The sequence below is a fragment of the Mirounga angustirostris genome, unplaced genomic scaffold, assembly GCF_029215605.1.
Source record: "Mirounga angustirostris isolate CCGP_5_RB_7025 unplaced genomic scaffold, mMirAng1.0.hap1 SCAF_7, whole genome shotgun sequence".
In the NCBI taxonomy this organism is placed as follows: Eukaryota; Metazoa; Chordata; class Mammalia; order Carnivora; family Phocidae; genus Mirounga; species Mirounga angustirostris.
The window spans coordinates 88,878,347-88,903,444 of NW_026991715.1; the positions used below are offsets into that span (position 1 = coordinate 88,878,347).

Sequence of the window (25,098 nt, forward strand, 5' to 3'; positions counted from 1 at the left end):
ACCTTGGTTGCTTTCATCGATTAGGAAATTCCAAGGGTTTTAGGAGCTTTGTATCAGAAAGGAGATGAAGACCAAATAATATATATTTCTTTTTGTAAATCACAGTATCACACATCTTCCTTCATTGAATAGGTGAAGAACTTGGGCTTAGATATATAAAAGGGTTTATCCATAGTTGAACAGTTCAGAGCTAGAACTAGATCCTAGAATATTTTGATTTCTTGTCTGGTGTTTTCATGCCTTTAATTGCCTGGATATTTCTGAGTTTTTGTTGAAACAAATTTTAACAAACTGGAGATCTAACAGCAACAATTGAAAATCGCCATCTCAATTTGTTATTTCCAGGTCTTTGAGGAAACTGGTTTTGATATCAAAGATTATATTTGTAAAGATGATTACATTGAACTTCGAATCAATGACCAGCTTGCTCGTTTGTACATCATTCCAGGAATTCCAAAAGACACAAAATTTAACCCGAAAACCAGAAGAGAAATTCGGGTATGTAATTGAAAGTATTTTCAGGCTACTGGACAGTATCCCAATTGAATGAAGTAGGAAATTGCTTTTAGAAACTCCTTGATGATAATTAACTAAATGAATTATTTTTTGTGTGTCTCAGAACATTGAGTGGTTCTCCATTGAGAAATTGCCCTGTCATAGAAATGATATGACCCCGAAATCCAAACTTGGTTTGGCACCTAACAAATTTTTTATGGCCATTCCCTTTATCAGGTATGTTCCTATTTCTTGAAGTACAAAACTAATTCTGGTTGTTTTTTTATGTAGCTAAGTTTTAAGAGTGAATTCTTAATGTTTCCGTAGACCACTAAGGGACTGGCTTTCGCGGAGATTTGGAGATTCCTCAGACAGTGACAATGGATTTTCCTCAGTCGGTAGCACACCAGCTAAGCCCACTGTGGAAAAATTGAGGTAAAGAAATATATTCATAGGATTCCTACTTTCTGATAGTTTTTAATGCCAGTAGCATTTTCCTTGTGAAGTTTACAGAAGCATTGGATTCCTTTTTGTAGTATATTATTTTGTTACTGGTCTTAGAGATAATAGAAAAAAATTTTAAAGGGTTTTTGATGAGATGAAAAAGGTTAATTGGAGTTGGAAAGGAGCTTCAGGCACATTTTAAAATAGTATGCACAAGAGGGTACCAACTTTTTAGATGGGTAGATAGAACATGAGGAAAAGAAAAAAAATCTGCCACTGTGTGTGTTGCTATTGTTCTCTGTTCTCATATCCTACTTCAGAGACCATTGCATCTCTGAAGATTGTTGAATAGAGGATATATTGAGGTCTGTTTTTGTATAGGGGAGATGAGGAATGCTGATGTATAATTTGTTCAGAAAGATAGAACTGTGAAGACTTGGGCTTGCTGCTTTTCTTTCCCTTACAAAGACTGTTGTACTGTAAAAAGTGACTGTTACATGGACAGGAACCACAAAGAACATTTTCTTGGTTGGAACTTAATTATATCCAAATGGCAATTATAGAGTAGGCTGAGCAAATAATTTTGTTAAATAAGCGTATATATTTGTAATAAGCTTGCTAGAACTTCTATATGTTAGGTTCAGAGAGTTAGTTGCATTATACATTTTATTTAATTTAGATGTTCTGATTCTGTCTGAGGGCTTCAAAAATTAAACAGGAACAAACCACATCTAGAGTTAATATTTTTTTAAATACATAGGGAATATTCTATCTTAGTTGGGTTTTATGAGGACAGGAGCTTGGACTAAATGCCTTGAGAATCATTTCTGCCTTTCAGAACCTGTGATTATAATCAAGTTATATACTACTAGACATAAATGAAACAGTGTAGGAAAATAGGAGTGTAGCTAAGATTTAAAAGAAGCATACTATTAAAAAGTTACAAAGTCGTGACAGTGTTTGGAAAACAGTGGTATGACTGTTCATGTTTGGGAGACACAAACCATAGTTTGTGATGTGACTCCCGTATCTTTTAGTCCTAAGGCTTTGTGGTCTTGGAGAGTGGAGTAAGGACATTATGAAGCAACTTGAACCAAATTTCAGGTTTCTTAGGCAAGATGGTATGTTTTTAGCATATAGACTAATGTCTGTGATGATGTGTTGGAGGAAATACCTGAATTTTGTTTCAAAAAAGTAGGCATGCTGCAATTTTATTATAATTTTTAAATGGGAAAGGAGAAGAACTCTGAAATATTCAGAAACAGTCACTGTAGTACAGTTCTTTGGATCAGTGACTCTGGACTGTTACTATACATATATGCGGTACTATAAAGTGGTATTTCTTTATTACAAAATACTGTGTGAGTACAACCTTTTACAATCAAATTCTTTCACAGACCTTTATTTAATTTGCTCATCTATTGTCTTGGGCCCCTTAATTTTTTGCTTTAGAATATAGCTTAAATTTTCAGATCCTCTTTTAGCATGGAAGGGATTTGTAACCGACCTGTGTAGGATCAAATTCCACACTTCAGACATCCTGGTTGAGAATGAGCTGTCTCTCCTAATAAGAAGGAATATCCACTTATATTTGTTTGTTTCAACTAAATTTAGAATTTTCTTCAGGTTTTTAAAGGTATAATCACTTATAGGGAGGAGGTAATATGGATAATTTAGGAAAGTTTGGGATTAAAAATAAAAATAACACCATTCATTCATTCATTCAAGAAATAGTGAACACCAGGCACTCCTCTGGGTGCTGGGAATAGAGCAGTAGGTAAAGCAGATAAGAATCCCTCCCTTACGGAACTTGCATTCCATGCGGGGAGGTAGACAGTAAATAGGAAAGTAAAGTTTGTGATCTGTAAGATAAACTATCAAGATGTTAGAAGAATTTTAAGTGAAAATTTTGTGATCTGGTTTTTATTTTTTAAATCTTGGTGTAGTCGAACCAAATTCCGCCACAGTCAGCAGTTGTTTCCTGAAGGTTCTCCTGGTGACCAGTGGGTAAAGCACAGGCAACCACTGCAGCAAAAGCCATATAATAATCATTCTGAAATGTCTGACCTTTTAAAAGCGAAGGTGAGTGATAATACATTTAAAGATTTTCATAACTTTAGATTTGACTTTGAAATGTATCTGAATTGAAGAATTGCAGATTAAGAGTTACAGAGCTCTGAATTGTTGATCAGACTTCTGTGTTCCTGACTTGTGATTTGAAGCGCAACTGAACTTTGTAACCTTTACAGTTTTGGTATAAATACAGTGTAGTAAGTAATAAAAATTAGCATCTAACTTTGATATATATGCCATCAATGAAGGGTTTATTATTGTGTTGTATTCGAGTGCATGATTATACCACACTTTATCCATTCTACTCTTAATGGACATTTTGGTCGTTTCCAGTTTTGGGCTTTGCAAACAGTGCTGCTATGGATATTTCTGTACGTATATTTTGATGAGCATTCTTTTGTGTATAGATAATGAACAGAATTTCTGGATCACCGGATATGCCTGTTCTCAAGTTATCCCCAACCAAATATATGAGAGCTCCGCTTGTTGCACATCTTTACTAATTCTTGGCATTATCTGTCTTTATCATTTTAGCCATCCATTTGGCTGACACTCTTCTTTGTTTTCATTCTTTTAAAAAATATACTGGGCTCATCAAAATTACAAACTTTTGTGCATCAGAGGACACTCTCAAAGAGTGAAAAGATAATATATTTGCAAATCACATATCTAATGTTAAATTAAAATCCAGAACTCCTCTAACTCAATAACAAAAAACCCCAATTAGTGCTCACTTCAGCAGCACATATCCTAAAATTGGAATGATACAGAGAAGATTAGCATGACCCCTGCACGAGGCTGACAAATTCGTGAAAAAACCCCAATTTAAAAAATGAGCAAACAACTTGGATAGACATTTCCCCAAAGAAGATAGGCAAATGGCCAATAAACACATGAAAAGAATCTCAGCATCATTAGTCTTTAGAGAAATGCAAATCAAAACCACACTGAGATACCACTTCATATCCATTAGGATAGCTGTAATAAGGAAAAAAAAAAGGAAAATAGCAAATGTTGACAAGAATGTGGAGAAATTAGAATCCCATGCATTTTTGGTGGGCATGTAAATGGTACAGCTGCCATGGAAAATAGTTTGGTGGTTCCTCAAAAAGTTAAATACAGAATTACCATGTGATCCAGCAATTCCACTTCCTCGGTATATACCTCACAAAACTGAAAACAAGGACTCAACCAGGTAACTTGTATACCAGTGTTCATAGTGGCATTATTCACAATAGCCAAAAGGTGGAAACAGCCCACATGTCCATCAACAGATTAACAAATGAACAGAATATACATACAGAGGTATATTAGTTGTAAAAAGGAATGAAATTATGACACACACATACTACAACATGGTCATTGAAACTTAGACACATGCTGTGTGAAATAAGTCACACACCACTGACAAATATTGTACCATTCTGCTTATATTTGGTACCTAATAGACAAATTTATAGATATAAATTAACTTAGGGTTTTACCAAAGCTGAGGGACAGGTTAATACAGAGTTATTTAATGGATATAAAGTTTCTGTTTGGGATGATGAAAAAAGTTCTGGAGATGGATACTGGTGGTGGTTGCACAACATTGTGACTATATTTACTGCCACTGAATTGTACATTTAAAAGTAGTTATAGTGGTAAACTTTATATTTCTTCTACCACACTAAAATATACCAGGAAGAGCAGAATGAATGAAATTGAGTTAAAAGTATGTGTAACATGAGTTTCTGTAAACCTGTTTCCTTACTGTTTTTTTTTAAAGATTTTATTTATTTATTCAACAGAGAGACAGCGAGAGAGGGAACACAGCAGGGGTAGTGGAAGAGGGAGAAGCAGGCTTCCCGCGGAGCAGGGACCCCAATGTGGGGCTCGATCCCAGAACCCTGGGATCATGACCTGAGCCGAAGGCAGACACTTAACCGACTGAGCCACCCACGCATCCCTTCCTATTTAAAAAATAATTTTTTTTTAATTGGAGTATAGTTGACAATATTATGTTAGTTTCAGGAGCACAACATAGTGATTCATCATCTCTGTATGTTACCACAAGTGTAGCTCCCATCTGTCACCATAAAACCACCGTATGTATAACACTATTACAGTGTGATTGACTATATTCCCTACACTGTGCCTTTTATTCTTGTGACTTATTCATTCCCTAACTAGAAGCCTGTATCTCCCACTCCTCTTCACCCATTTTGCCCATCCCCCTTTTGGCAACCATCAGTTTGTTCTCTGTTCCTTACCATTCTTTATTTAAGTTAGTTTAATGTTGGGATGCCTGGGTCTCAGTCAGAAGAGCACGCAGCTCTTGATCTTGGGTTGTGAGTATGAGCCCCATGTTGAAATAAAAACTTTAAAAAAAAAGCCTATTGTTTTCAAGCTGTTTTAGGAACTGCTTAACTTTTTTGGTAGGTAGATAGAATATAAACAAATATATTTTGATATTTTAAAATACAATAAAATAATTATTCACGTTGTTTTAGTCTTAACTAGTTGTCCTTTCAAGACCTCTAGGGATAGGGGCGCCTGGGTGGCTCAGTCGTTAAGCGTCTGCCTTCGGCTCAGGTCATGATCCCAGGGTCCTGGGATCGAGCCCCGCATCGGGCTCCCTGCTCCGCGGGAAGCCTGCTTCTCCTTCTCCCACTCCCCCTGCTTGTGTTCCCTCTCTCACTCTCTCACTGTGTCTCTCTCTGTCAAATAAATAAATAAAATCTTAAAAAAAAAAAAAAAGACCTCTAGGGACAAATTAATGTTTAAAAACTTTATTTTTTAAGTTAAACTTAGATTTTTTGGGGGGGTGGTAAGAAATTTAACTGTTAAATAATACAATTGCAAAATGTCAACTAATGCATGTTTAGGCTTTAGGTCTAACTTTAGAGATAATGGCCTAAGTTTTTTTTTTTTTTTTTTTTTTTAAGATTTTATTTATTTATTTGAGAGAGAGAGAATGAGAAACAGAGAGCATGAGAGGGGGGAGGGTCAGAGGGAGAAGCAGACTCCCCGCTGAGCAGGGAGCCCGATGCGGGACTCGATCCCGGGACTCCAGGATCATGACCTGAGCCCAAGGCAGTCGCTTAACCAACTGAGCCACCCAGGCGCCCTATAATGGCCTAAGTTTTTAAAATACCACTCTTTGAGGCACCTGGGTGGCTCAGATATCTGCCTTTGGCTCAGGTCATGATTCCTGGGTCCTGGGATCAAGCCCCATGTTGGGCTCCCAGCTCAGTGGGGAGTCTGCTTCTCCCTCTCCTTCTGCATCTCCCCCTGCTTGTGCTCTCTCTGCTCTCTCTCTATCAAATAAATAAATCTTAAAAAAGAATACCAGTCTTTATTTCGTATAAAAGATTATTAATTTAAAAATATTTACTTGTTAATAATTTAAAGCAGATTTTAGGGTAACAGTTGATCACATCTGCTATATATTTCTTGTTTTAAGAACTGTGGCCTAAGAAAAAAAAAAAGAAGAATGTAGCGGGAGGGGAAGAATGAAGCGGGGGAAATCGGAGGGGTAGACGAACCATGAGAGACGATGGACTCTGAAAAACAAACAGGGTTCTAGAGGGGAGGGGGGTGGGAGGATGGGTTAGCCTGGTGGTGGGTATTGAGGAGGGCACATTCTGCATGGAGCACTGGGTGTTATGCACAAACAATGAATCATGGAACACTTCATCTAAAACTAATGATGTAATGTATGGGGATTAACATAAGAATAAAAAAATAAAAATAAGAACTGTGGCCAATGTACCTTTGCATTCCCCTCACAAAAGGTTATTTTGACAGTCGCATAAGGTTTTCAAACTTGTTCCTCTCTCCCCCTCCCTTTTTTATTTTTTTAACTCATGCATTGTAAACAAAATCTGTACGCAGAAATGGGATAAGACAAGAGTCCTAGGGACCATTATATTTGCTATTTCGTACCTTTAGAGGAATCTTGTTTTGTGAGCACTATGTTCTGTAAGAAAATATATGATGTGGTTCCCTAGTACTTTAGGAAAATTTGGGGGGGACTTTGCTAAACTCTTACTCAGCCAGCTAAATATAATCTTGGGGGTATATGCTTTTGTCCTGTTACATTATATTGTAGGTTTACATTTTATTTCTTCTCATTGGAAAAACAGAATCAAAGTATGAGGGGAAATGGCAGAAAACAGTATCAGGATTCACCTAATCAAAAGAAAAGAACAAACGGGGTCCACAGCCAGCCAGCCAAGCAGCAGAATCCCTTGATGGTAAGACTTACAGCTCTAACTCTAAGAAGGCAGTTCACCCTATTTTTAGGAGTGGAGCAAGGGCATTGTCAAAGCACATTGAATTGATATATTGATAAGATTTTATGAAGTGAAATTGTGCATTATTTGCTCACTTAAAATCTCTGGCTACTCTGTTACAGGTTTGTCACATTGATTCAATTGCACATCTGATTTTTGCTTTTTTATGTGGGTATTTAAATATTTTTTAGTACTGCAAAAATAGTGTGTAGTCAACTCTGCTTTCTAGAAAGAGCAAGTCCTTGGCTATTTTTCTTTATTTTTCTAAATAGAGTCTGTATTGTTTTAAGAAAGTTGAAAGTTGGGAAGAATGTCACGGTGTATTTTTTTTCCTTCAAGTTGATAGAATTTAGAAAATTAAAAATAAAATAAAGCCAGTGCCATAACCCTTAGACTAGGCCTGCAGACAGGTAACTGTCTGTTACCTGTGAGCATTTTAAGGCATTTACTTCCACTCTTTTAGTCTGTGCTCCAGAAAGTAGCAATTCATAACTAATGGGTCTCCATTGCTTATCTTTTCTGTAAGTCCTGGTATTTGTATGTTGAGTTTTCTTGTTGTAGTTTCACCTACTTCTCTTTTTTAATAGTGGGTGATAATAGTTTTAAGGTTTTAGCAAAAATTTTTTACCTGAATTTCTATTTGCTGTTTACTTAACTTGGGGTGTATTGATTTCACGGGCAAACACATGTTAAAGATCAGTTTACTGTTAGATTACTTGCCTTTTACTATTACACTTTTTTCCTGTCAGATTGGCACAGGTAAAAAGAGAGCCATTTGTATATTGTTGAGTGTTTTGGCAACACTTAAAAATAACTAACTGGTAAAACCTTCTAGAGAGTAGCTTGACTATATGGAACGCCTGAAAAGGTTCTTAAATTGTTTCCCTAGAAGAAAATTTTAAAGAATGTTCATCCCATTATTCTTTTGAATAATGAAAATATGGAAACAGTCTAAATATCCAAGAATATAATTTTAAATGCAATATTACAGATCTATGCAATGGACTACCTTGTAGTCATTAAAAATGATGGTGTGGTTTTATATTAACAAAAATGTTCACAGTATATTACACTTAAAAAGTAGATTGGGGCGCCTGGGTGGCTCAGTCAGTTAAGCATCCAACTGTCCAACTCTTTATTTCAGCTCAGGTCATGATCTCAGGATCGTGGGATTGGGCCCCATGTGCTTGAGCCCCATTTTGTGCTGCATGCTCAGTGGGGAGTCTGCTGGAGTTTCTCTCTCTCCCTCTGCCCCTTCCCCCCCCACTCGCATGCGTTCACTCTTTTCCTCTCTCTCTCTCTAAAATAAATAAATCTTTTTAAAAAGTAGGTTATAGAATAGTCCTATGTACTAAATAATTCCACTTAATTTTTAGTAATTATATGAAAATTTTCAGTATCTTCATAGAGAAAAAGCTACAACGATATGCCAAAATGTTAATACTTAATTATCTTTGGGTTGAGAAATTTAATGAGTAATTTTCTTTTTCTGGTGTTTCTATATTGTACATGTAATCAAGAACTAAAAAAATTTTAGGCTTAAAAAAATAAAAATACTAGTGTAAGACTGGGGATGGTGATTATATTACTGGCTTAATTTTCTTCCTGAGAAATTTGATCGTATATCTCCTCATTTATAGTAATTAGAATAACTACAGCTGGTGTGTTGTGTGTTTCTTGTTTGTTTGTTTTTTTAGAAATGTGAAAAAAGACTTCATCCACGAAAACTTCAGGATAATTTCGAAACAGGCAAGTCATTTTCTTTTTAAAATCTCTGGTGGGATTTGATTTGGTTTTGGCCTAACCTTGATTTTAGTTGAGAGTATAATGGACTGTGAAAGATAAGCAGGAAGAGTTGCACATGTCTGTAGAGTTCATATTCTCTAAAATGGTCATGTTCTCTAAATATGAAACTCGCTAAAATGACCTTAAATGATCAAGATGAAATGATTTTCCCTTTCAGTGTGCTGTTTTTGTGTGTGAATGTCAAACCTTGGTACTGTGTGTGAACATTGTAAGTCAGTAATTATTAGTGAGAGGGAAGTAGAACCAAGTATTGTAAAGGTGAGGAGACCTCATTCTCACATATATATATATATATGAGTACTAACTTCAGAATGGCAACATTTCCCACTTTTAGGAGGTAATGAGCAACTTTTTAAGGAGGCACTATGGATAGCTTTTATTAAAATGACATCTGGAACTTCTCCATTGTCAGTTATAAAGAGTAGGTGTGTGATCTGATTTGGAAGGTAGTGGTGATGAATGTAGAAAGTTATTTGGTAATACTGATTTAATAGACGTCATTTGGAAGTATAGTAGACTTTTCTTATGTGCTGTTTTGAGTTGTGTGAAATCCCTATGCAGTAGATATATACATTATTCACCATTTAAATTTAAGGCTTTCATATAGAAAAGTCTAAGAAATAAGAAGCATTATCATATTTTCTTGCAGTACTGTTTATGATTTAAGCAGGATAAATGCTATTTTCAAAGATGCTTTAACCCTATTTTGGAAAATTAAGGTTAACTATGAAGTCGTAGGAACTATCAGTAGTTTGGTATACATAGATATGGAGGTAGAAGTTCCCATAATAAGATTTTTCTGGCCATGTTGTCTGGTGGGGTCATGATAGGCTGGTAGTTTAATTATGTAAGCTCAGAAATCAGTTACTTTACAAATCTTTAAAAAGCCATATGTTCAGGAAGAAATTAAAAGAAGGTATACTGTAACTTCATATACCCAGCTTAGTTGGGCATGGTATGGACATATAAAATTTGTCTTGAAAAGGAAGTATAAAAGGATTTTTGTCCTGGGAAACATTTGAGATTTTCTTTGTGCCTCAGCCTTTTTTTTTTTTTTTTTTTAAGATTTTATTTATTTATTGGAGAGAGAGAGAGCGCTCCCAAGCAGGGGGGAGGGGCAGAGGGAAAGGGAGAAGCAGGCTCCCTGCTTTTCAGGGAGCCCGAAGCAGGAATTGATCCCAGGACCCTGAGATCATGACCTGGGCTGAAGGCAGATGCTTAATTGACTGAACCTCCCAGGTTCTTTGTCTATTCCCAATCCACTTTCCTGGTTAGGTCTCTGTTCTACCTTTAAAACAAAAAAAACAAAACAAAACCCTGGTAAGTTGGGAGTTTTGTTGGACCATGATTTTGAAAATTTGGATTTTTCTGTAGGTTAATATATTCCCTAGAGATGTGGTAAGCTCCATCTTTATTTTTCTAGAATTGGACTCTTTATAAATTTTAGATTACAGTTGTAATCTTTATAGTGCTTGCCTTTTTTTTTTCTTTTTTCTACAGTGCTTACATTTTGATCTTTTAAGAAGCTCCCTTTATGTTGGCACAGAAAACAAATATGGGAGGTAGACAAAAGCATGTGAATAGTAAGGGTCTTAAAGGCTGAGATTAGATTTTGAATGAATGTGTGGAAATCAATAATCATAGATTAGAAAATCAGTTGAGCCCCAGTTTAGGGAAAGGAAAGTATCTTGGCGGTTCTGCTTAGGTTAGACTTAGAGTGTGGTGAGGAAAAGTATATACTGTACCTGCATTCCTGTAGAACAAAAGGTGGGAAGGGCAGTATTTGAGTTCTTACTATAAAGTTACTGAGTTTGTTTGTTTGTTTATTTAAACAGATGCTGCATATGACTTGCCTTGCTCCGGTGAAGACCAGTTGCTAGAACATGCCGAGGGACAGTCTGTGGCATGTAATGGTCATTGCAAGTTCCCCTTTTCATCCAGAGCCTTTTTGAGTTTTAAGTTTGACCATAATGCTATAATGAAAATCTTGGACCTTTGAAAGCAGCAGATGTGTTGTGGAAGTCCCAGGATCAGAGACCTGTTGCATTTGAGTGGGTGTCTCTTTGAGCCTTACCTTTCTCAGGTGTTTTAAAGAAATGCAGGGAGGCAATGATGTTTCTGAAGATAACGTTCTCTGCAGAAGAGAGAGTAGAAAGAAACATGAGTTTGCACTGTAAATGCAGTTATAACCTTTTATACAGATATACCTTTTCAGTGTTTGGCTAACGAATTTAAGTTGCTTTTTATGAGAGCATTTTTTCTGTGTGATTGTGATTTTTATTTCGTGTTCTGGTCAAGAAAATAGTGTTTGAGTCATCATCAGGTAGCCAAGTTAATGGGAATGTTCCATCTATCCATGACAGTGACTGCAATTAGAGTTTGCCTATGTTGACGTTTTTAAAAGAAACTTAAAATTCACAAATAATAAATGAATGCAAGAGCTAAAAATGTCACAGAAGTTAAGATCACAGGTCATCTGCTTTGGTGGCATTTTGCGCATTTCTCTGCTTCTAACCACTCGGGTTCTCTAATCCTCCTGTGCTGGGAGATTTGTTGAAAGGTTTATTTAGAGCCAGCATCTACTGTGTAATGTTCATGTTAAAAATGAACACAGCACTTCATTAAAAGACAAAAGTCCTCAGCCTGGAGAGGGACTGAGTTGGTTAGGTGGGGGGAGTACACTCTGACTTGGAGTTGAGAGCCTTGTGCAGTCAGCAAACCTGGGAGAGTGGTGGGGAGAGGGGAGCGTGGAGCATGGAGGCCGGGACCCGGCAACTGCTTTGGTGGCAGCTGCTTTGGTCTTGTCTTCACTGTCCTGCCACCAGCTCTTCAGTATTGTACAATGGTTTCATTCCTGTGAAAATTTATTCCCTATTACAGTTGTGTAAATATGAATGGAATACTGACATTATTAGGTTTTACATTGCATCTTGGTGTTGATCTCTGGAAACTAATGTTGTATTAGGTTCCAATTTGCAGTAGCAGCAGAAACTGACATGCTTTTATGAGCATGCTGAAGCCCCTGGATGATGGAGTGAGAAGGGAAGGGGTATGCGGTTCACCCAAGTACAAATAAAGCATTTCACTAGGGGACGATCAGAACATGAAGGTAACATACATAACTCACTTCTAGGACTGTATTTTGCTCTTTCAGGATTCTTAAATCTAAATAAAGATGGCAATGCCCATTTTAAGAAGAATTTCAGCTCTAATTGAGGACAATCGCCAGAACTTTAAAAGGGGGCTTTAGTGTTGGGGCTGCTTCTGACCTCATTGAAGGTATTTCTTTTGGGGGTGTTATGTGTGAGCATATGCGTGCGTGTGCATCTGCCATGTGGGTTTTAAAAATCTTTTTTTACATGTGGTATCCACAGAATATATCTCTGCTTGTAAATTTTATTGTAGAAATCTTTATTCTGTATAGATAGCCTATTTAATAGGGGTTCTATTTAACCCAGTGGGACTTTCAGAAGAAGTACTATTGTAAGGAATTCACTTGGTATTTCTTTGCTTTAGCTTTTAAATGGCTTGATTAAATTTAAAGGAGAAATTCTATTTATTAATAAAAGTGTCACCCTCTTGGTGCTAAGCAGGAGAATTCACGATTACAGCAGTGTGTTTAAAATTAGGTTATTCATAATCCTGCATCTTTTAATGTGACAAACTTGTGAATCCTTCTGTGACCTTTTTTAAAATGCATTATATGATTGCTTTTGGAAGCTCTTACTGTTCTTTCCAGAAATACAGCTGCTTTGCTTGGGTCTCCTTGAGCCATATTTATAGTTGGTCCCAGCATTCCAGATTTCTATTAAATTGTTAAGGGAGTGAAAACTTAGTTTGCCTGGCAGGTAAATCATTTTCACTCATTTACTGTCATCTGGAAACCATATAATTTTTAGTAATTTTGTGTGTGTGTGTGTGTGTGTGTGTGTGTGTGGTTTTTGTTTTTTGAGTATTTTGGTCAATCTTTCTGGTGCCTAGAGTTGGGTTTTTCAGCTCTTAATGCAAAAGCAAAAGAGATTAGAGTTAGTTACCAGAAGTATGTCCTCTAAAGGTGTTGAGCCTTTTCAAGAACCAACAGATTATCTCTTTTCAATTACAGCAGTTTAACTATGGTTAAATGTTATTGCTGTTGTGCTGCTTCGTTTAATGCACTGTGGAACAAAATAAGGGTATTGTTGGGATGGGATTTTGGTAACTTGAGGCTTTTAGCTCTCTTGACAGTTTGAGATAAAGATGTGAGTTAAAGTTTATGTGTGTGATGTGACTTAACTATGCAGAAAATGTATAAGTTGGATGTACCTGTTTTATGTACATCTGCTATACTTATTCCCTTGAACCTGTGTATTAGTTTCTCAGTGTTCAGGTTACCTTCAGAAAGGCCATGCTTAGCACAGAACTGGATTTCTCCTTCGAGAAATTTTAGCATGGTTTGAAGAAATCAAGTGATAAAGGAGTGTGCTGAATATGCAATAATTTACTTCTGTGTGCTGCATTTTAAGAAGCTAGATGAGAAGAGTAGTTGGGTTGGCTTCATTGTGTTTTATGTCTTTGAGAGGAAAAATAGGTCTTTGAATCCACTTTTTAAATGTTCTTATGTTCCAACCTTACATGTTCCAAGGTTCAGTGCACTGTGAATCTTTTATTTTTTTAAATTTTGTAGGTGCTTTTATGTATAACTGTAATGATTTGTAAGATGTTAAATGAATTTTTTTGTACTTAACCATTGTTATCCAAAAGATAGGGGTATAGTTTACATGCTTTCACAAGTTTTTGTTAAGAAATAGCAAATGAATGGTTTTAGGATTTCAACCAGTGACACTCTTCCTGAGACATAAACTGAATAGAACCCTTAGCATGGGTGAAATTTGAAGAGGTTTGAAACTTAAGTTGGATTTTCATGTTAATATATAAAAGCGAGTCTCTTATGTTGTCAAGGGATTTGTGGTCACTGCTTGCTGCTTTGAGCTTTGGATATTCTTATTTTTCTATTAAATATCAATTAGTAAGTGCAGATAATGAAGATGTATAGCAAAATATAGCAAAAATACTTTTATGCTATAAGATTGGGTTGGTACTTTGTCTTTTACGGCTTTAGTAGTTTGTGCGTAATATCAAATAAAAAACTCCAAGTGAATGACATCCTTCCACAGGGATTAAATTTAAATTTTATTATAAAGCTCAACATATTATGGTGGTCTTTAGAGAAGTTCAGGTCTAAGTGCATGTACGCATTAAAAACATTTCATTACCTAAGTCCCTCTTTTTTGTTTTTGTTTGTTTCCAACAGTTAACTTGAACAGTATGCAAAGTCAACATAAAAATTAGACTGTTTTGCCAAGTTACTTTTCTTACTATGATAATATCTCTTAGCTTTTTATCTTTATTTTTGTACCAGTACCTCCCTCTGCCTGTTGAGATTTTGTTTTGACCGACATCTATTATGTCTCTGTGTGCTCTGAGGCAGTGTTTTCTTTGCATATTAATCATAGTTACAAGGTCAGATTCATTAACATTTTTATGATTGAAGAAAAGTGTCACTTAGTGATTTTGACTCGGATTATATTCTGGCCTGGGGAAGGGGCTCATATGTATTGATGTAATTTTAGATTAATGATAAGCAAGACAAAGTCTTAACTTTGTCTGAAGGTATCAATATCCTTTACCTTTAAGTATCTCTCTATGGCTAAACAGGTGTTAGTAAAACAACAGTTTTGTTAAACCTTATTTCTGATAGCTTGGTAAAGCCTAGCTAGAGTTCCTCATTTTATATTCTGTCCTAAGACTTTAAAGTGTATTTGTATAGTTGCTGAGAACTCTAAAAATGAGATTATGATGGCATCAGCATCTTCCTAGAATTGAGTTGCTCTTGAAGTTTATACTCGGGTGTCCTGAAGATGGCAGATTGCAAATAGGCAATAAAGGCTCTGTCCCTTGCTTTCAAAATAAAGTTTTGGATTGCCGTTTCAAAATACAGGATAGGTTATTATTATACAACAAAAGTGCCCTGAAGGGAGGAGATAGCTATAGTGAGAGTATAAGGAAGAAATTTTAGAAGATAAACCAGTTCTTGAGTGCTGTCTGTTGTATTAGGCTAGAAACATGATAATTGCCTCGGCCAAGCAGTGTCTAATATATGTGGCCATTACCAAGTGTTTTCTAGCTCTGGATAAAGTTGTTATTTTTTTATGGTTGCCAAGCAATCCAGTTAATCTGAAGTACTTTTTCTCACTTTAAAGATCGGTGTTTGGGAGTCTGGTCCTTCCTGTGCTGATAATTTACAACTGCAGCCACACTGAAGTGCTCTGCTCTCTTACAGGAACGTAAGTCAGAGCACAGCCAGCCATGGTCAGGTGTGTGACATAGCCACTTCATGAGGTAGCTGTACCTTCGTTCTTTTAAAAGGTACGTTCTTCGATCCGTACCTTTCCATCGAGCTGTCTTGTGACAAACTGCATTTACTATTGAAACAGTAAAGCTAGGGAAAAGAATAAAGCTACCTCTCATACATGGGAGTGGACTTGAAAGGCTGGCTTCCACCAGCGTAGTTGCTCAGACTTTAACGTACAAAGAAATGTAAATAAAAACTATGGCAAAGTATGGAAGTTTTATTTTGAGAGATGTTTATAATTGAATCTTTAATCTGGTTAGCAGAGGGGATGGTTTAGCAATGGTAGCGTCTTGAGAGCACAATCTGAAAAGACTCGACCCGCACAGAGTGCTTGCATTAGCTGTGTAGTATTGGCCGACGGCGCTTGTGGGAAAGGGATTGGATGCAGGACTCAATTACCTTGTTTTGTAACTTCGTCCCACGTGGACCCTCCTCTTAGTAGACTTCTTTAGTCCTTTAGTCCAATGGAAGAATAAGGCCCTGAACATATATATATATATGCTGCTTTTTTGGTGGGAGGGCTCTTGTAGGGGTTTGGGTGTTGTTTTGATTATTGGCTTCTGAAGTCAGGAAGAGGCCATGGAGTCCCCACTGCTATCCCACCCGCCCTTTGTATCTTGTCCCTTCTGTAGAAGAATAGTTTGTGCTACATCCTTATGGTAAATCTGCCACTGTGGGAATTTATATGCAGTGATCATATCTTACCCTTCAGAGATGATCTCACTCAACCCTTGGGCCACAAGCAGAGAGGAAGGCTGTGGATACCAGTGCCGTTTTGGGTCTCAGTGCATGTAGCTATCAGATTGAGAACAAAGAAAACTGTGGTTCTAGGGTGAGATGGGCAGTGTTCTGCTAGTCCTTAGTCCTTGAGAGGTCTTAGGTAACAGTCTTAGGTTGTGGACTTTCTGAGGTAGAATATAACATTTTAATTTAATCTGCTTTTAATTCATTGACTGAGGTTCTGAAACAATCTCTAGCTACAAACTATGGTGTGAAACATTCTGGGCACAAATCTACATTTTTAGTCATTTCTCAAGCTTTAAGAAATTAGTTCTTTGTAAAATATCTTGGTTTATATTATTCTTTTGTGGTAATTTTGGAATCAGCTATGGATGGCAGCAAATGAAAGTAAAGGTTCTCAACTGAATGCAGTTTAGCAAGGTAGTAACTATTCCTCAGCAGTTTGGTTAGATGTTAATACTTTTTGCAGTGAATGAGTAGCAGTGGACTTGCTCTCTTCATGTCCTGTATATATAATGTGCACTGATAGAAAAGCACAAAAGACGTATCTACAAGTTTCTTTGTGCATTTCACTACTGTCCTAGCGCAGTGCTGTCTCTGTTGTTCATTTTAGGTTTGCATTTGGATGCTGTACAAGTACCTTTTAATTTCACATAGAAGTGTCTGAAGAACTGAGTCTTTAATTTTACTTTTTTGCTCATATTTCACTTCAAAGTTAGGACAAGAGATAGCTAACTGACTTTCCATTTTCTTACAGACTTTTCCTTCAGTAACAGGGAAGGAAAATAAAACCATGAACTATTTTGTATATATATATTTGTGTATATAACACACACATTTATGTAATATACACACATATATATATTTTCTTATGATTGTGTTTGAAGTTTATTAGCTTAATACCTTATAAAAAATCACCTTTGGTAATTGACATATACAATTCAGATTTAAAGGTTTATGTGTTGGCTTTAATGTAAACTTAAAACAGTTATTTCAGAATAAAATGATTAATCAAATGGAATTATAGTTCGTGTATTAACAAGTGAAATCCTATATAAGATTGTCTTTCATGCAGTTTAGTTTGGATGGGAAAGGGAATAAGAATTTTTTTTTTAAACTTTTTTAATCCTACTACTTCCAAAACAAGGGTTTGAAGTGTCTTTTATGCTGCAGAGATTAGGTAATGTTCAAGGAAGATGTGTAGTCTTTAAACAGTTTTCTTGGGAGCGGGTTTTAGTCTGAAGAAGGTGAAGATATTTATGCTGAGTCATGTTAAATTTTGTGTGGGACCTACAAAAGCTGGTAGAAAAAAATTGAAATGGTTTCCCTAAATATGATGTTGAGAAAACTGGACTTTAGAGTGAATGTGACTAGATTTGTAAACTCTTAGTACCTTTTTGTCTTATGTGAAATGATATAACATTTAATTTTTGCCTTAATTATCACAGCGTTTTATGACTTCACCTTCTAGGGCATTTTAATGTTTGGAAAAAGACTGTAAGTAAACCATTGGGAGTAATTCTGCCTGTGGTAGTAATGAAGTTCCTGGTACTTGTTTTGGTTAGTCGTCAAACAATTAGAGCAGAAAAGGAACCTCAAAATAGCTGTGGGGTTTACCTTGTTGTTATACAAATTGATACCTTTGGATTGGATTTATTGTGTTTCTGGATTTACTACGTTCTGGCTAAACAGTAGCTTTGTCTCTTTCCCTCAGTGTTAATCAAAGGATGAGGACTGATTCTCACTTATATTGGGTGTGACTATCATAAATTAAGAATTTCCAGTGAGTTTAAATGTTTGCAGGATTATCATACTGCCAGAGTTGACTAGCAATGCCAGCTGTACGCTCCCCTGAGAAAATGAACAAAGTCCTGTGTCTTAACAGTTACTCTTTTTTGAAAGCTTTTTGATGTAAATAACACCAGTTTAGAAATGAAAAACCTTTTATCTTACAGAATACAATTTGAATGAATGAAGGTTTCCTTTTGTATTTTAAAACATTTTTACAGTTGATTGTTCAAATATTGGCTTTCTGTAAAAATATCGTGTTAAATTTAGGCTGTTTGTAGTGCAATATCAATAAATTTTGCTGCTTAGGCAGTTTTAATTACTACCTTAACCTGGTTTCTGCTACTGTTACTTGTTTCATAGGTTCCAATTTACTCATATTTTGTCTCTCTTTGGACCAATAAAAAATGACAAGTATGAGATAAAGGTATGTTTATATGATGGGAAGAACTGTTAAAAGAGTGCCTCTGCAAAAGTGAAAATAAAGAAATGGTATGTATTCTCCATCTCAAACACTTAACAGTTTGGTTATTGCTCTAAAGCAGAATTGGTTAGATACATACAATCCAGTATTTCTTAAACAGTTGTTCTCCAACCAGGCTTTCCAAATAGAATACTTAACAGTCTTCTGGGAGAGAAATGGGAGAAATACATTCTTCTCCACTACAAACCTCATGTATATAATTTTTATTTAAAATCTTAAGAGGAGCACCAACATACACATTTTGCTTGCCTCCGGAGAGACGCCCTCATTGCAGAACATTGTCCCTCTAGTGGACAGGTAGACGGGTTGCAGAGCTGCTTGCCATCTTTCCTGTAGTCATGTGTGACTTCCTTGCACTTCCAGTTCTTGATGATAGTCTGTTTCCCTGATTTTTAAAAATGAAACAAGATTTTTCTCGATAGATAACTTCCATTCATACCAAATTTTAAAAGGCAGCCAAATAGAAATTGGTGATAAATGAGGGTTCTGTGGCTGATTTGACCTAATGTAGTGTCTTCTGGGTCCCAGTTTTGACTAGGGCTTTCAATGTAACGTGAAGCAGCATAGGTTGGACATTTACATGTACAACAGTATTGCAGAAGGACAGTCTTATCACCCTTTAATGAACACAGTTAAAGTACGTCATGGAATTAGAAATATTTATTCAGAATATAAGAATGTTTGTAAAATATTATGTCTCTGTATAAATAAATGGAGTTTTTTTTTTAAACAATTATATCAAATAACACAAAGTAGCTATTTTACAGCAGCTAAAACTAAAGGCATCTGGAAACATTTAAAGCATACAAGTGAAGAATCTAAAAAATTACAAGGTATAGTACAGTGTTAAGGGGCAACTTTAAAATGAGACTTTCAGTACAAACAGAACAATACTGACGAATGCAGACTTAGTCACATGTGCTTTAATAACTGACCGTACATTCAAGCAGGTTCTTCTAATTCAAGTGGTTTAAAAGGAGCACAATTTTCAAATAATAGGAAACTTAAATCTCATGCAAAGTAAGTAAGTGTTAATATGTCTAGAAACTGATTAGAAAAGAACATGTGTCATCTTTGCATTAGGTTCAAACAAAAGCAGATTATTAGGGGCTCTCATTCATTTGGCAGTCGTTGACACGAGCACTCTTAGTGAATTCTGTGAGTTCTACGAACAACATTTTCCACATGGATTTGATCTGCAGAAAGTGCATTAGTGAAAGGTACAGTAAGCACTAACTAAAAGTAGGTCATCGGTGTGAATGTGAGGGAATTTTGTATATAGCTTGCTTCTTCATTCTGCTAAGCTGGTATTTCAGATGATCAGTGGATGAGTGATGTGTAGCAACCTTGACTATGGAAAAATCAAGCACTATTAGTCAAGGATCTAGTTACTCAATAGCAGTTGCTGTTACGGGCAGATTGATTTCTTGTCTTGGTCCCATGCAAGAGCTCACTCAGATGCAGTGTGATAGAGAATTTATCCAATCTAACTCAATCAAAAATGCAACCATTGTATGTGAAACAGTCTTCCTCTATACAGGAATTGGTAAAACAAGAGTGCAGGTACAGCTGCTTTCAGCTTGTTCATATTTTAACAGCCCTCGAGTGCTCAGTGATGACACGGTGGCAGCGGTCAGCATTACTTTGGTAGTTCTGGGTCCAATTCTAAAAAGTCAGTGCTTGGCAGCCGAAGACACATATCTATTAGAAAGTAACTTCAAGTGTGTGAAACAGGGAACTTCAGAGGGCCACAGATTCGTAGCTGACTTCAGCCTGGCCTACATAAACACAAGGTTTCAATGAAACAGAATAGGATTTGGATAAACCTCAGTGAAAAACAGGTGGCAGCAAGTAGAGTTTGTATCATTTCTTGTCAAATAGGCCATTCCACATAGATAAATAGAAAAATATTTGCTCTAGGACTTTTTTTTTTTTGGAGTTTTTTTTAATACTATGGTTCTACAAAGCTGTCACTGCAGGAAAAAACCTTGGCAACCCTGTGACTGCACCCTAATTCAATTCAATGCAGAAATTTCATCAGAGAATTCTCTCCCTTTTGGCCTCCAAAAATGTTCTATCTCTGCTGCATCTAGAAATACAGGTACAGCTATAAACCTAGCATGATCTTTTTGCTTTACATAGTTTCATGGAGGAGACGTAACTCCCAGTTAGGCCTTTGCTAATGGCTTGAAAGTTTTAGGGATCCTTTGGGTGTTTTCTGTAGTCTGGATGTCTTTCTCACTACTTAAAATATGAACATGACACCCCAAACTCTCGAGAGCTTTAAGAGAATTGATAGAGTTTAAAAATAATTGCAGGATAACTTTAGTGGCCGTAGAACACCTTTAGAAGGGAACAGGCAACTACAGAAGTTCCTAACTCATGCCAGTGGCATAGTACAGTCCAGATGAGGTAAAACTATGGGGTGTTTTCTTTTAAAATAATATAATCGATATGCAGGTAGGCACTAGGAGATTTTCATACAGTTTCAAGTTTTTCTTAGGATGAGGCTAGTCAGGATTTTACTACTTTAACAGTTTTTAAGAAGAAATCATATAGGCTCTAATTTGGACGCCTTTCTGGAGTAGTCAGAATGTCAAGGCTCTCATTTAAAGTTCTCAGAGATCCCTGTAAAAGTATTGCTGCAGGCTCAGAGGAAGACTTAGCAACAAGTGCAAGCATCTCAAAGGAGAATTAAGCAATTATGTTTAACTGGCACTTAATTTTTTATTAACCTAACGTTCCAGTTTCGGGCAGCTTGGATGTTAACTTCAGAAAGCTGACATGCTTGTAGGTGAGCGTGAATCTGAAACAGTTAATTACCTGCATTGGCAATGATGAAACAGCTAGTGTACCGCTGGAGCAGGAGAGGGAGAAAGGGCTTGATCAATCTCAGCTGTCTGATCACTTAATACCCAAAGTTATTTATGATTAAGTATCTTCAGTCTCCAAGAGGAATCTTAACCACCTGCGAGTCCATAGCAGTTTTGGTAGCTGGTGCAGACAGGCTTTGGCAGAACATCAGATCAGTTGGTAGGCCCACACATTGATGCTACTCCAGCTACAGACGAAGTCTCTCTTGCCTATGATTTTTACCTTAATTCAGCAGTGGGAAATACACTCCAAGGGAACTGTGAAATGGATCCTTTCTTCCCATGCCTGTTTCTCTAAGAGCCGAAGATGGAACAGAGACGGTGACTGCCTAAAAGAGGTAACCATTGAGGGAAGTGGAAAACAAAAACATGGAAGTCTGAAGACTTTTAACCTCATACAAGTTAAATCAGTATCATTGTTTACCTTTGATGGAGAGGTTAATATAAACCAGCTACTATTTAAAAAGAAAAACTCAGGTTATAAAAAAAAAAGTCTTCAGGTACCTGCAATTATTTAATCAATGTGGTTTTAGTGGGCCCCACAATTAGCATAAACAAATGCCTGTTGGTTCACCTTCAACAAGGATCTTATCTTAGGGAGTATTTGAAAAATACAAGGAAAGGAAATCAACTATTTAATTGCTTGTTTTTATTCCACACATTTATGAAAGTAACAGTTTTTCTGGGGAAATAGTTTTCACCCAATCACCACATATTTAAAAGTATTATATTGAAGTATAAATTCGAAAGGAGGCCAGGTAGGGTCAGTAATACTGGGGCTTATAATGGAGGAGCTGAGACCTCTTGGGTCTGGAAGAGTTACATGATGCTAAAAGGGTGAGTTTTCTTTTAAGCTGGACCAAGAATGGTAGACAGAAGTCAGCAGACAGGATTATATTCCTGTGTCAGCTATACTTTTCAGTGTTGGTGAAGATGAAAGCTGTTTTGATGTCTGTTCAGTCACAAATACTTCCCCTCGGCAAACTGAAAAATGGGGAAAACTAGTATTTTGTCTTTTAAGCTTTTTTTTTTTTTTTGCATATAACTTTTTCAGTCACATTTTCCTTATGACAAAATGAAACTTTATCCAAAGAGTAAAAATTGATTAAAAATAAATCACAAGAACCAACTTTGACTAAATGGAAGATCCATAACAGAAACAGGAGCCGGTGGGCACTTACACAGTGATCAAACCAGCCAAAAGCTGGTCCTTACAGACTGGCAACGGTTTTTTTTGGTTTTTGGTGACTTTTTTGGGAAGATGGGCAGCCTTACTGCTGGCCTAAGAAAGAAGGGTGGTTGCTTTTGGGATAGAACTGCTCGAACTGCTCTGCCCTCCAGGTGGTGGCTGGAGTGGCCTTCTCCAGGGCAAAGGCAGCTGAGGAACTTCTATCCGGTTGTCTGAAAACATGGACGTTGGAACTCTAAGGTGGTGACCTGGTCCTAAACAGAACTGTGAACTCTGGGATAGAATTCTCAGGGGACTTCGGGTGGGTCTTCAAGTACTACAGAATGAAAGGCAGGTGGTCCTTTACAATGTATCAGTGTAGGGTAACTATAGAAGAAGTGAAAGACAGGAGATGGAATAATGAATTTAAGATGGAGGCCTTCCTGAAAGACATCAGGTACTTTGGTCCTGGCCCAGCCCTGTCAGCATTTTGCTTGAAATTTAACCTGTTTAAGTACCGTATACTAACCTCCACTTTGGGGGGCGGGATAAAAGGAGGTCCCAAGGACCATTCCTTTACTCCCTGCCTTTCATAACAGCAGGAGCAAAGTCTTGAACTGATGGTTCCGTAGCCATCTCTTAAATAGGTGGGCTTAGCCTGCAAGACATTCTGCTTGGTGTCCTGCCTCTTGCCCTTAGAGAAATAGAGGCAGGTCCACAGCTACGTATGTATTCCTGTGGATGAATTTTGATTCATGCAAAACAGCAATTATGTAGAGCCCTCAGGTGGGCAAAAGTCCTAACAGTGCTCCCCTGCTCTTGAAGAAACCCCTGATAAAATTTTAGTTCCACTCTGTATTAACAGGACCACCTCAGCTCTAAGTCTTGGCTTTAATAAGGCTCCACTGGAAGGGAAAATCCCCCAGTCAAAAGAAAGTGCCCTTCCCAGCCCTACCTCCACAGTGAGAGGTGAAAGAAGTGCCCATATTCCCAAAAAGAACTGTTCAGGCCGAAGCCCTGGGGTTGCTCTACCTGTAACTTCGAGTGTATCGGGGACTGTGGCCCCTACGCACCATCACCTGTCATCCGCCTCAGAGCACCTCTGAGCGACAGCCTATGTCTCAGAGCTGGTACATGGGTCTCGAAAACCAAAGCCCGGTTGCAGTAAGCAAATCAGCAGTTCTAGAAGCTGAAGACACCCCCTCCGCACTCCCACATGTGTCAGAGTTTATCCCTGAAGGAGAAAGAAAGATGAGAAACTGGGGATGTCAGAGATCCGGTCACCACCAAAAAAAGAACAGAACGGACGGTCTTCTAAAACATGCCGAGGGTACCACTGACGCACAGCCTCCGGAAAGAACAGGCCGGTGGGGGGCTGCCCGCGCTGGAAGCAGAAGCAAGGCCTGCTCTTTACACACTGTCTCCGGGCCCAGACGGGGAGGAAACGGGACCCTCTGGCTCCAGTCCACTCGGGGTCAGCAGGCCACTCGTACGCGGCGCGGAGTCCATGGTACTCCATTGCGCAGGTGCTGACCTACCTGCCGGCCTTCCCTTTTGTCTCTCCCACCAGGTGCTCTGTCTCCTGGGGCCCTTCTCTCCCTGGTGACCTGCTCGGGTTCAGCTTCCACAGGCAGAGCTTTGGTGCCCAAGTGCCAATTAAAGTGAAGTTTCGTTGGTGTGTGGCCTTGAGTTCTCCTCCTCCAGCAGAGCTATTCTTTGCTTGAGCATCCTCACTTGGGTCTCATGTCTCTCCACCATGGCCATCATCTGAGACTCCAACTTCTTCAGTTTGTTTTGATGCTTCTTCTTGGCCTTTTCATAGGCAGCCACCAGGTTGCTGTGTGGGAGCAGGGAGGAGAGGGAAGAGTCAGCTGAGTAGTGTGGAGACACACCTTGTCCTGTCTGCTGGGTAAGCAGGTCTGGAGAGGTCACTCAGCCTCTAAAGAATGGGAAGTCAAGTATTCTGCACTCACGGCCATTCACCTGTTGGCTTAACTACAGGTCGCTTCCCTGCTGGAGGCTTGTCCCTAATCTGTTAGGAAGGGTGTAAACCAATGACCCAGACTAGCCACATCCAAAATAGGTAAGATAGAAAAGGTAGCTGAATTTCAGAAGTCTGTCATTTAAATACAAGTGATGAGGGGCACCTGGGTGGCTCAGTCAGTTAAGCATCTGCCTTCTGCTCAGGTCATGATCCCAGGGGTCCTGGGATCCAGCCCCACATCGGGCTCCCTGCTCAGCGGGGAGCCTGCTTCTCCCTCTCCCACACCCCTCCCCCTGCTTGTGCTCTCTCTCTCTCTCTGACAAAGAAAATCTTTAAAAATAAATATAAGTAATGAGTCTGTCATTCCATGGCTGCCTGCAACAGATGGTCCAGTGTAAGTTACCAGGAGTGTTCTCAAGCCCTGCAGTCTTAAGAGACCCCACCTAGGAGGAGGGAGGGAGGCTCCGAGGAATTCTCTACGCTTGGGGCTGGTGGGATTCAGAGCACAAGGCCATCAACTCCTGCTGCCAGCCCTCAGAACATAGGCCCCTCGGAACGGTCTCCCTGAGAGCCT

At 37.9% G+C, this 25,098-nt stretch overlaps 2 protein-coding genes and 1 non-coding gene across 13 annotated transcripts in view; 2 read left to right on the top strand and 1 right to left on the bottom strand.

Annotated features, from left to right (window-relative positions):
* The window catches only part of DCP2 (decapping mRNA 2), a 93,617-nt gene extending 75,161 nt beyond the window's left edge, over positions 1 to 18,456 (top strand). For 5 of the 6 annotated variants that reach the window (XM_064596476.1, XM_045900104.3, XM_054513246.2 and 2 more), the window contains 7 exons: positions 346 to 498; positions 620 to 732; positions 823 to 930; positions 2,886 to 3,021; positions 7,140 to 7,250; positions 8,987 to 9,038; positions 10,931 to 18,456. In XM_064596476.1, the coding sequence (XP_064452546.1) occupies positions 346 to 498; positions 620 to 732; positions 823 to 930; positions 2,886 to 3,021; positions 7,140 to 7,250; positions 8,987 to 9,038; positions 10,931 to 11,094 (837 nt within the window). In that variant the 3' untranslated portion in view covers positions 11,095 to 18,456. The remainder of the gene's footprint in view (positions 1 to 345; positions 499 to 619; positions 733 to 822; positions 931 to 2,885; positions 3,022 to 7,139; positions 7,251 to 8,986; positions 9,039 to 10,930) is intronic. The other variant, XR_010413184.1, reaches the window with a different exon arrangement.
* Positions 3,739 to 3,841, top strand: LOC123836392 (U6 spliceosomal RNA). The gene has a single exon (XR_006788959.1). It is a non-coding gene; the product is annotated as a U6 spliceosomal RNA (small nuclear RNA).
* Positions 18,457 to 19,144: 688 nt separating the features above from the next.
* The window catches only part of MCC (MCC regulator of WNT signaling pathway), a 395,037-nt gene continuing 389,083 nt past the window's right edge, over positions 19,145 to 25,098 (bottom strand). For 5 of the 6 annotated variants that reach the window (XM_054513238.2, XM_045900085.3, XM_054513244.2 and 2 more), the window contains one exon: positions 19,145 to 24,377. In XM_054513238.2, coding sequence (XP_054369213.1) covers positions 24,197 to 24,377 — 181 coding nt within the window. In that variant the 3' untranslated portion in view covers positions 19,145 to 24,196. The remainder of the gene's footprint in view (positions 24,378 to 25,098) is intronic. The other variant, XR_010413183.1, reaches the window with a different exon arrangement.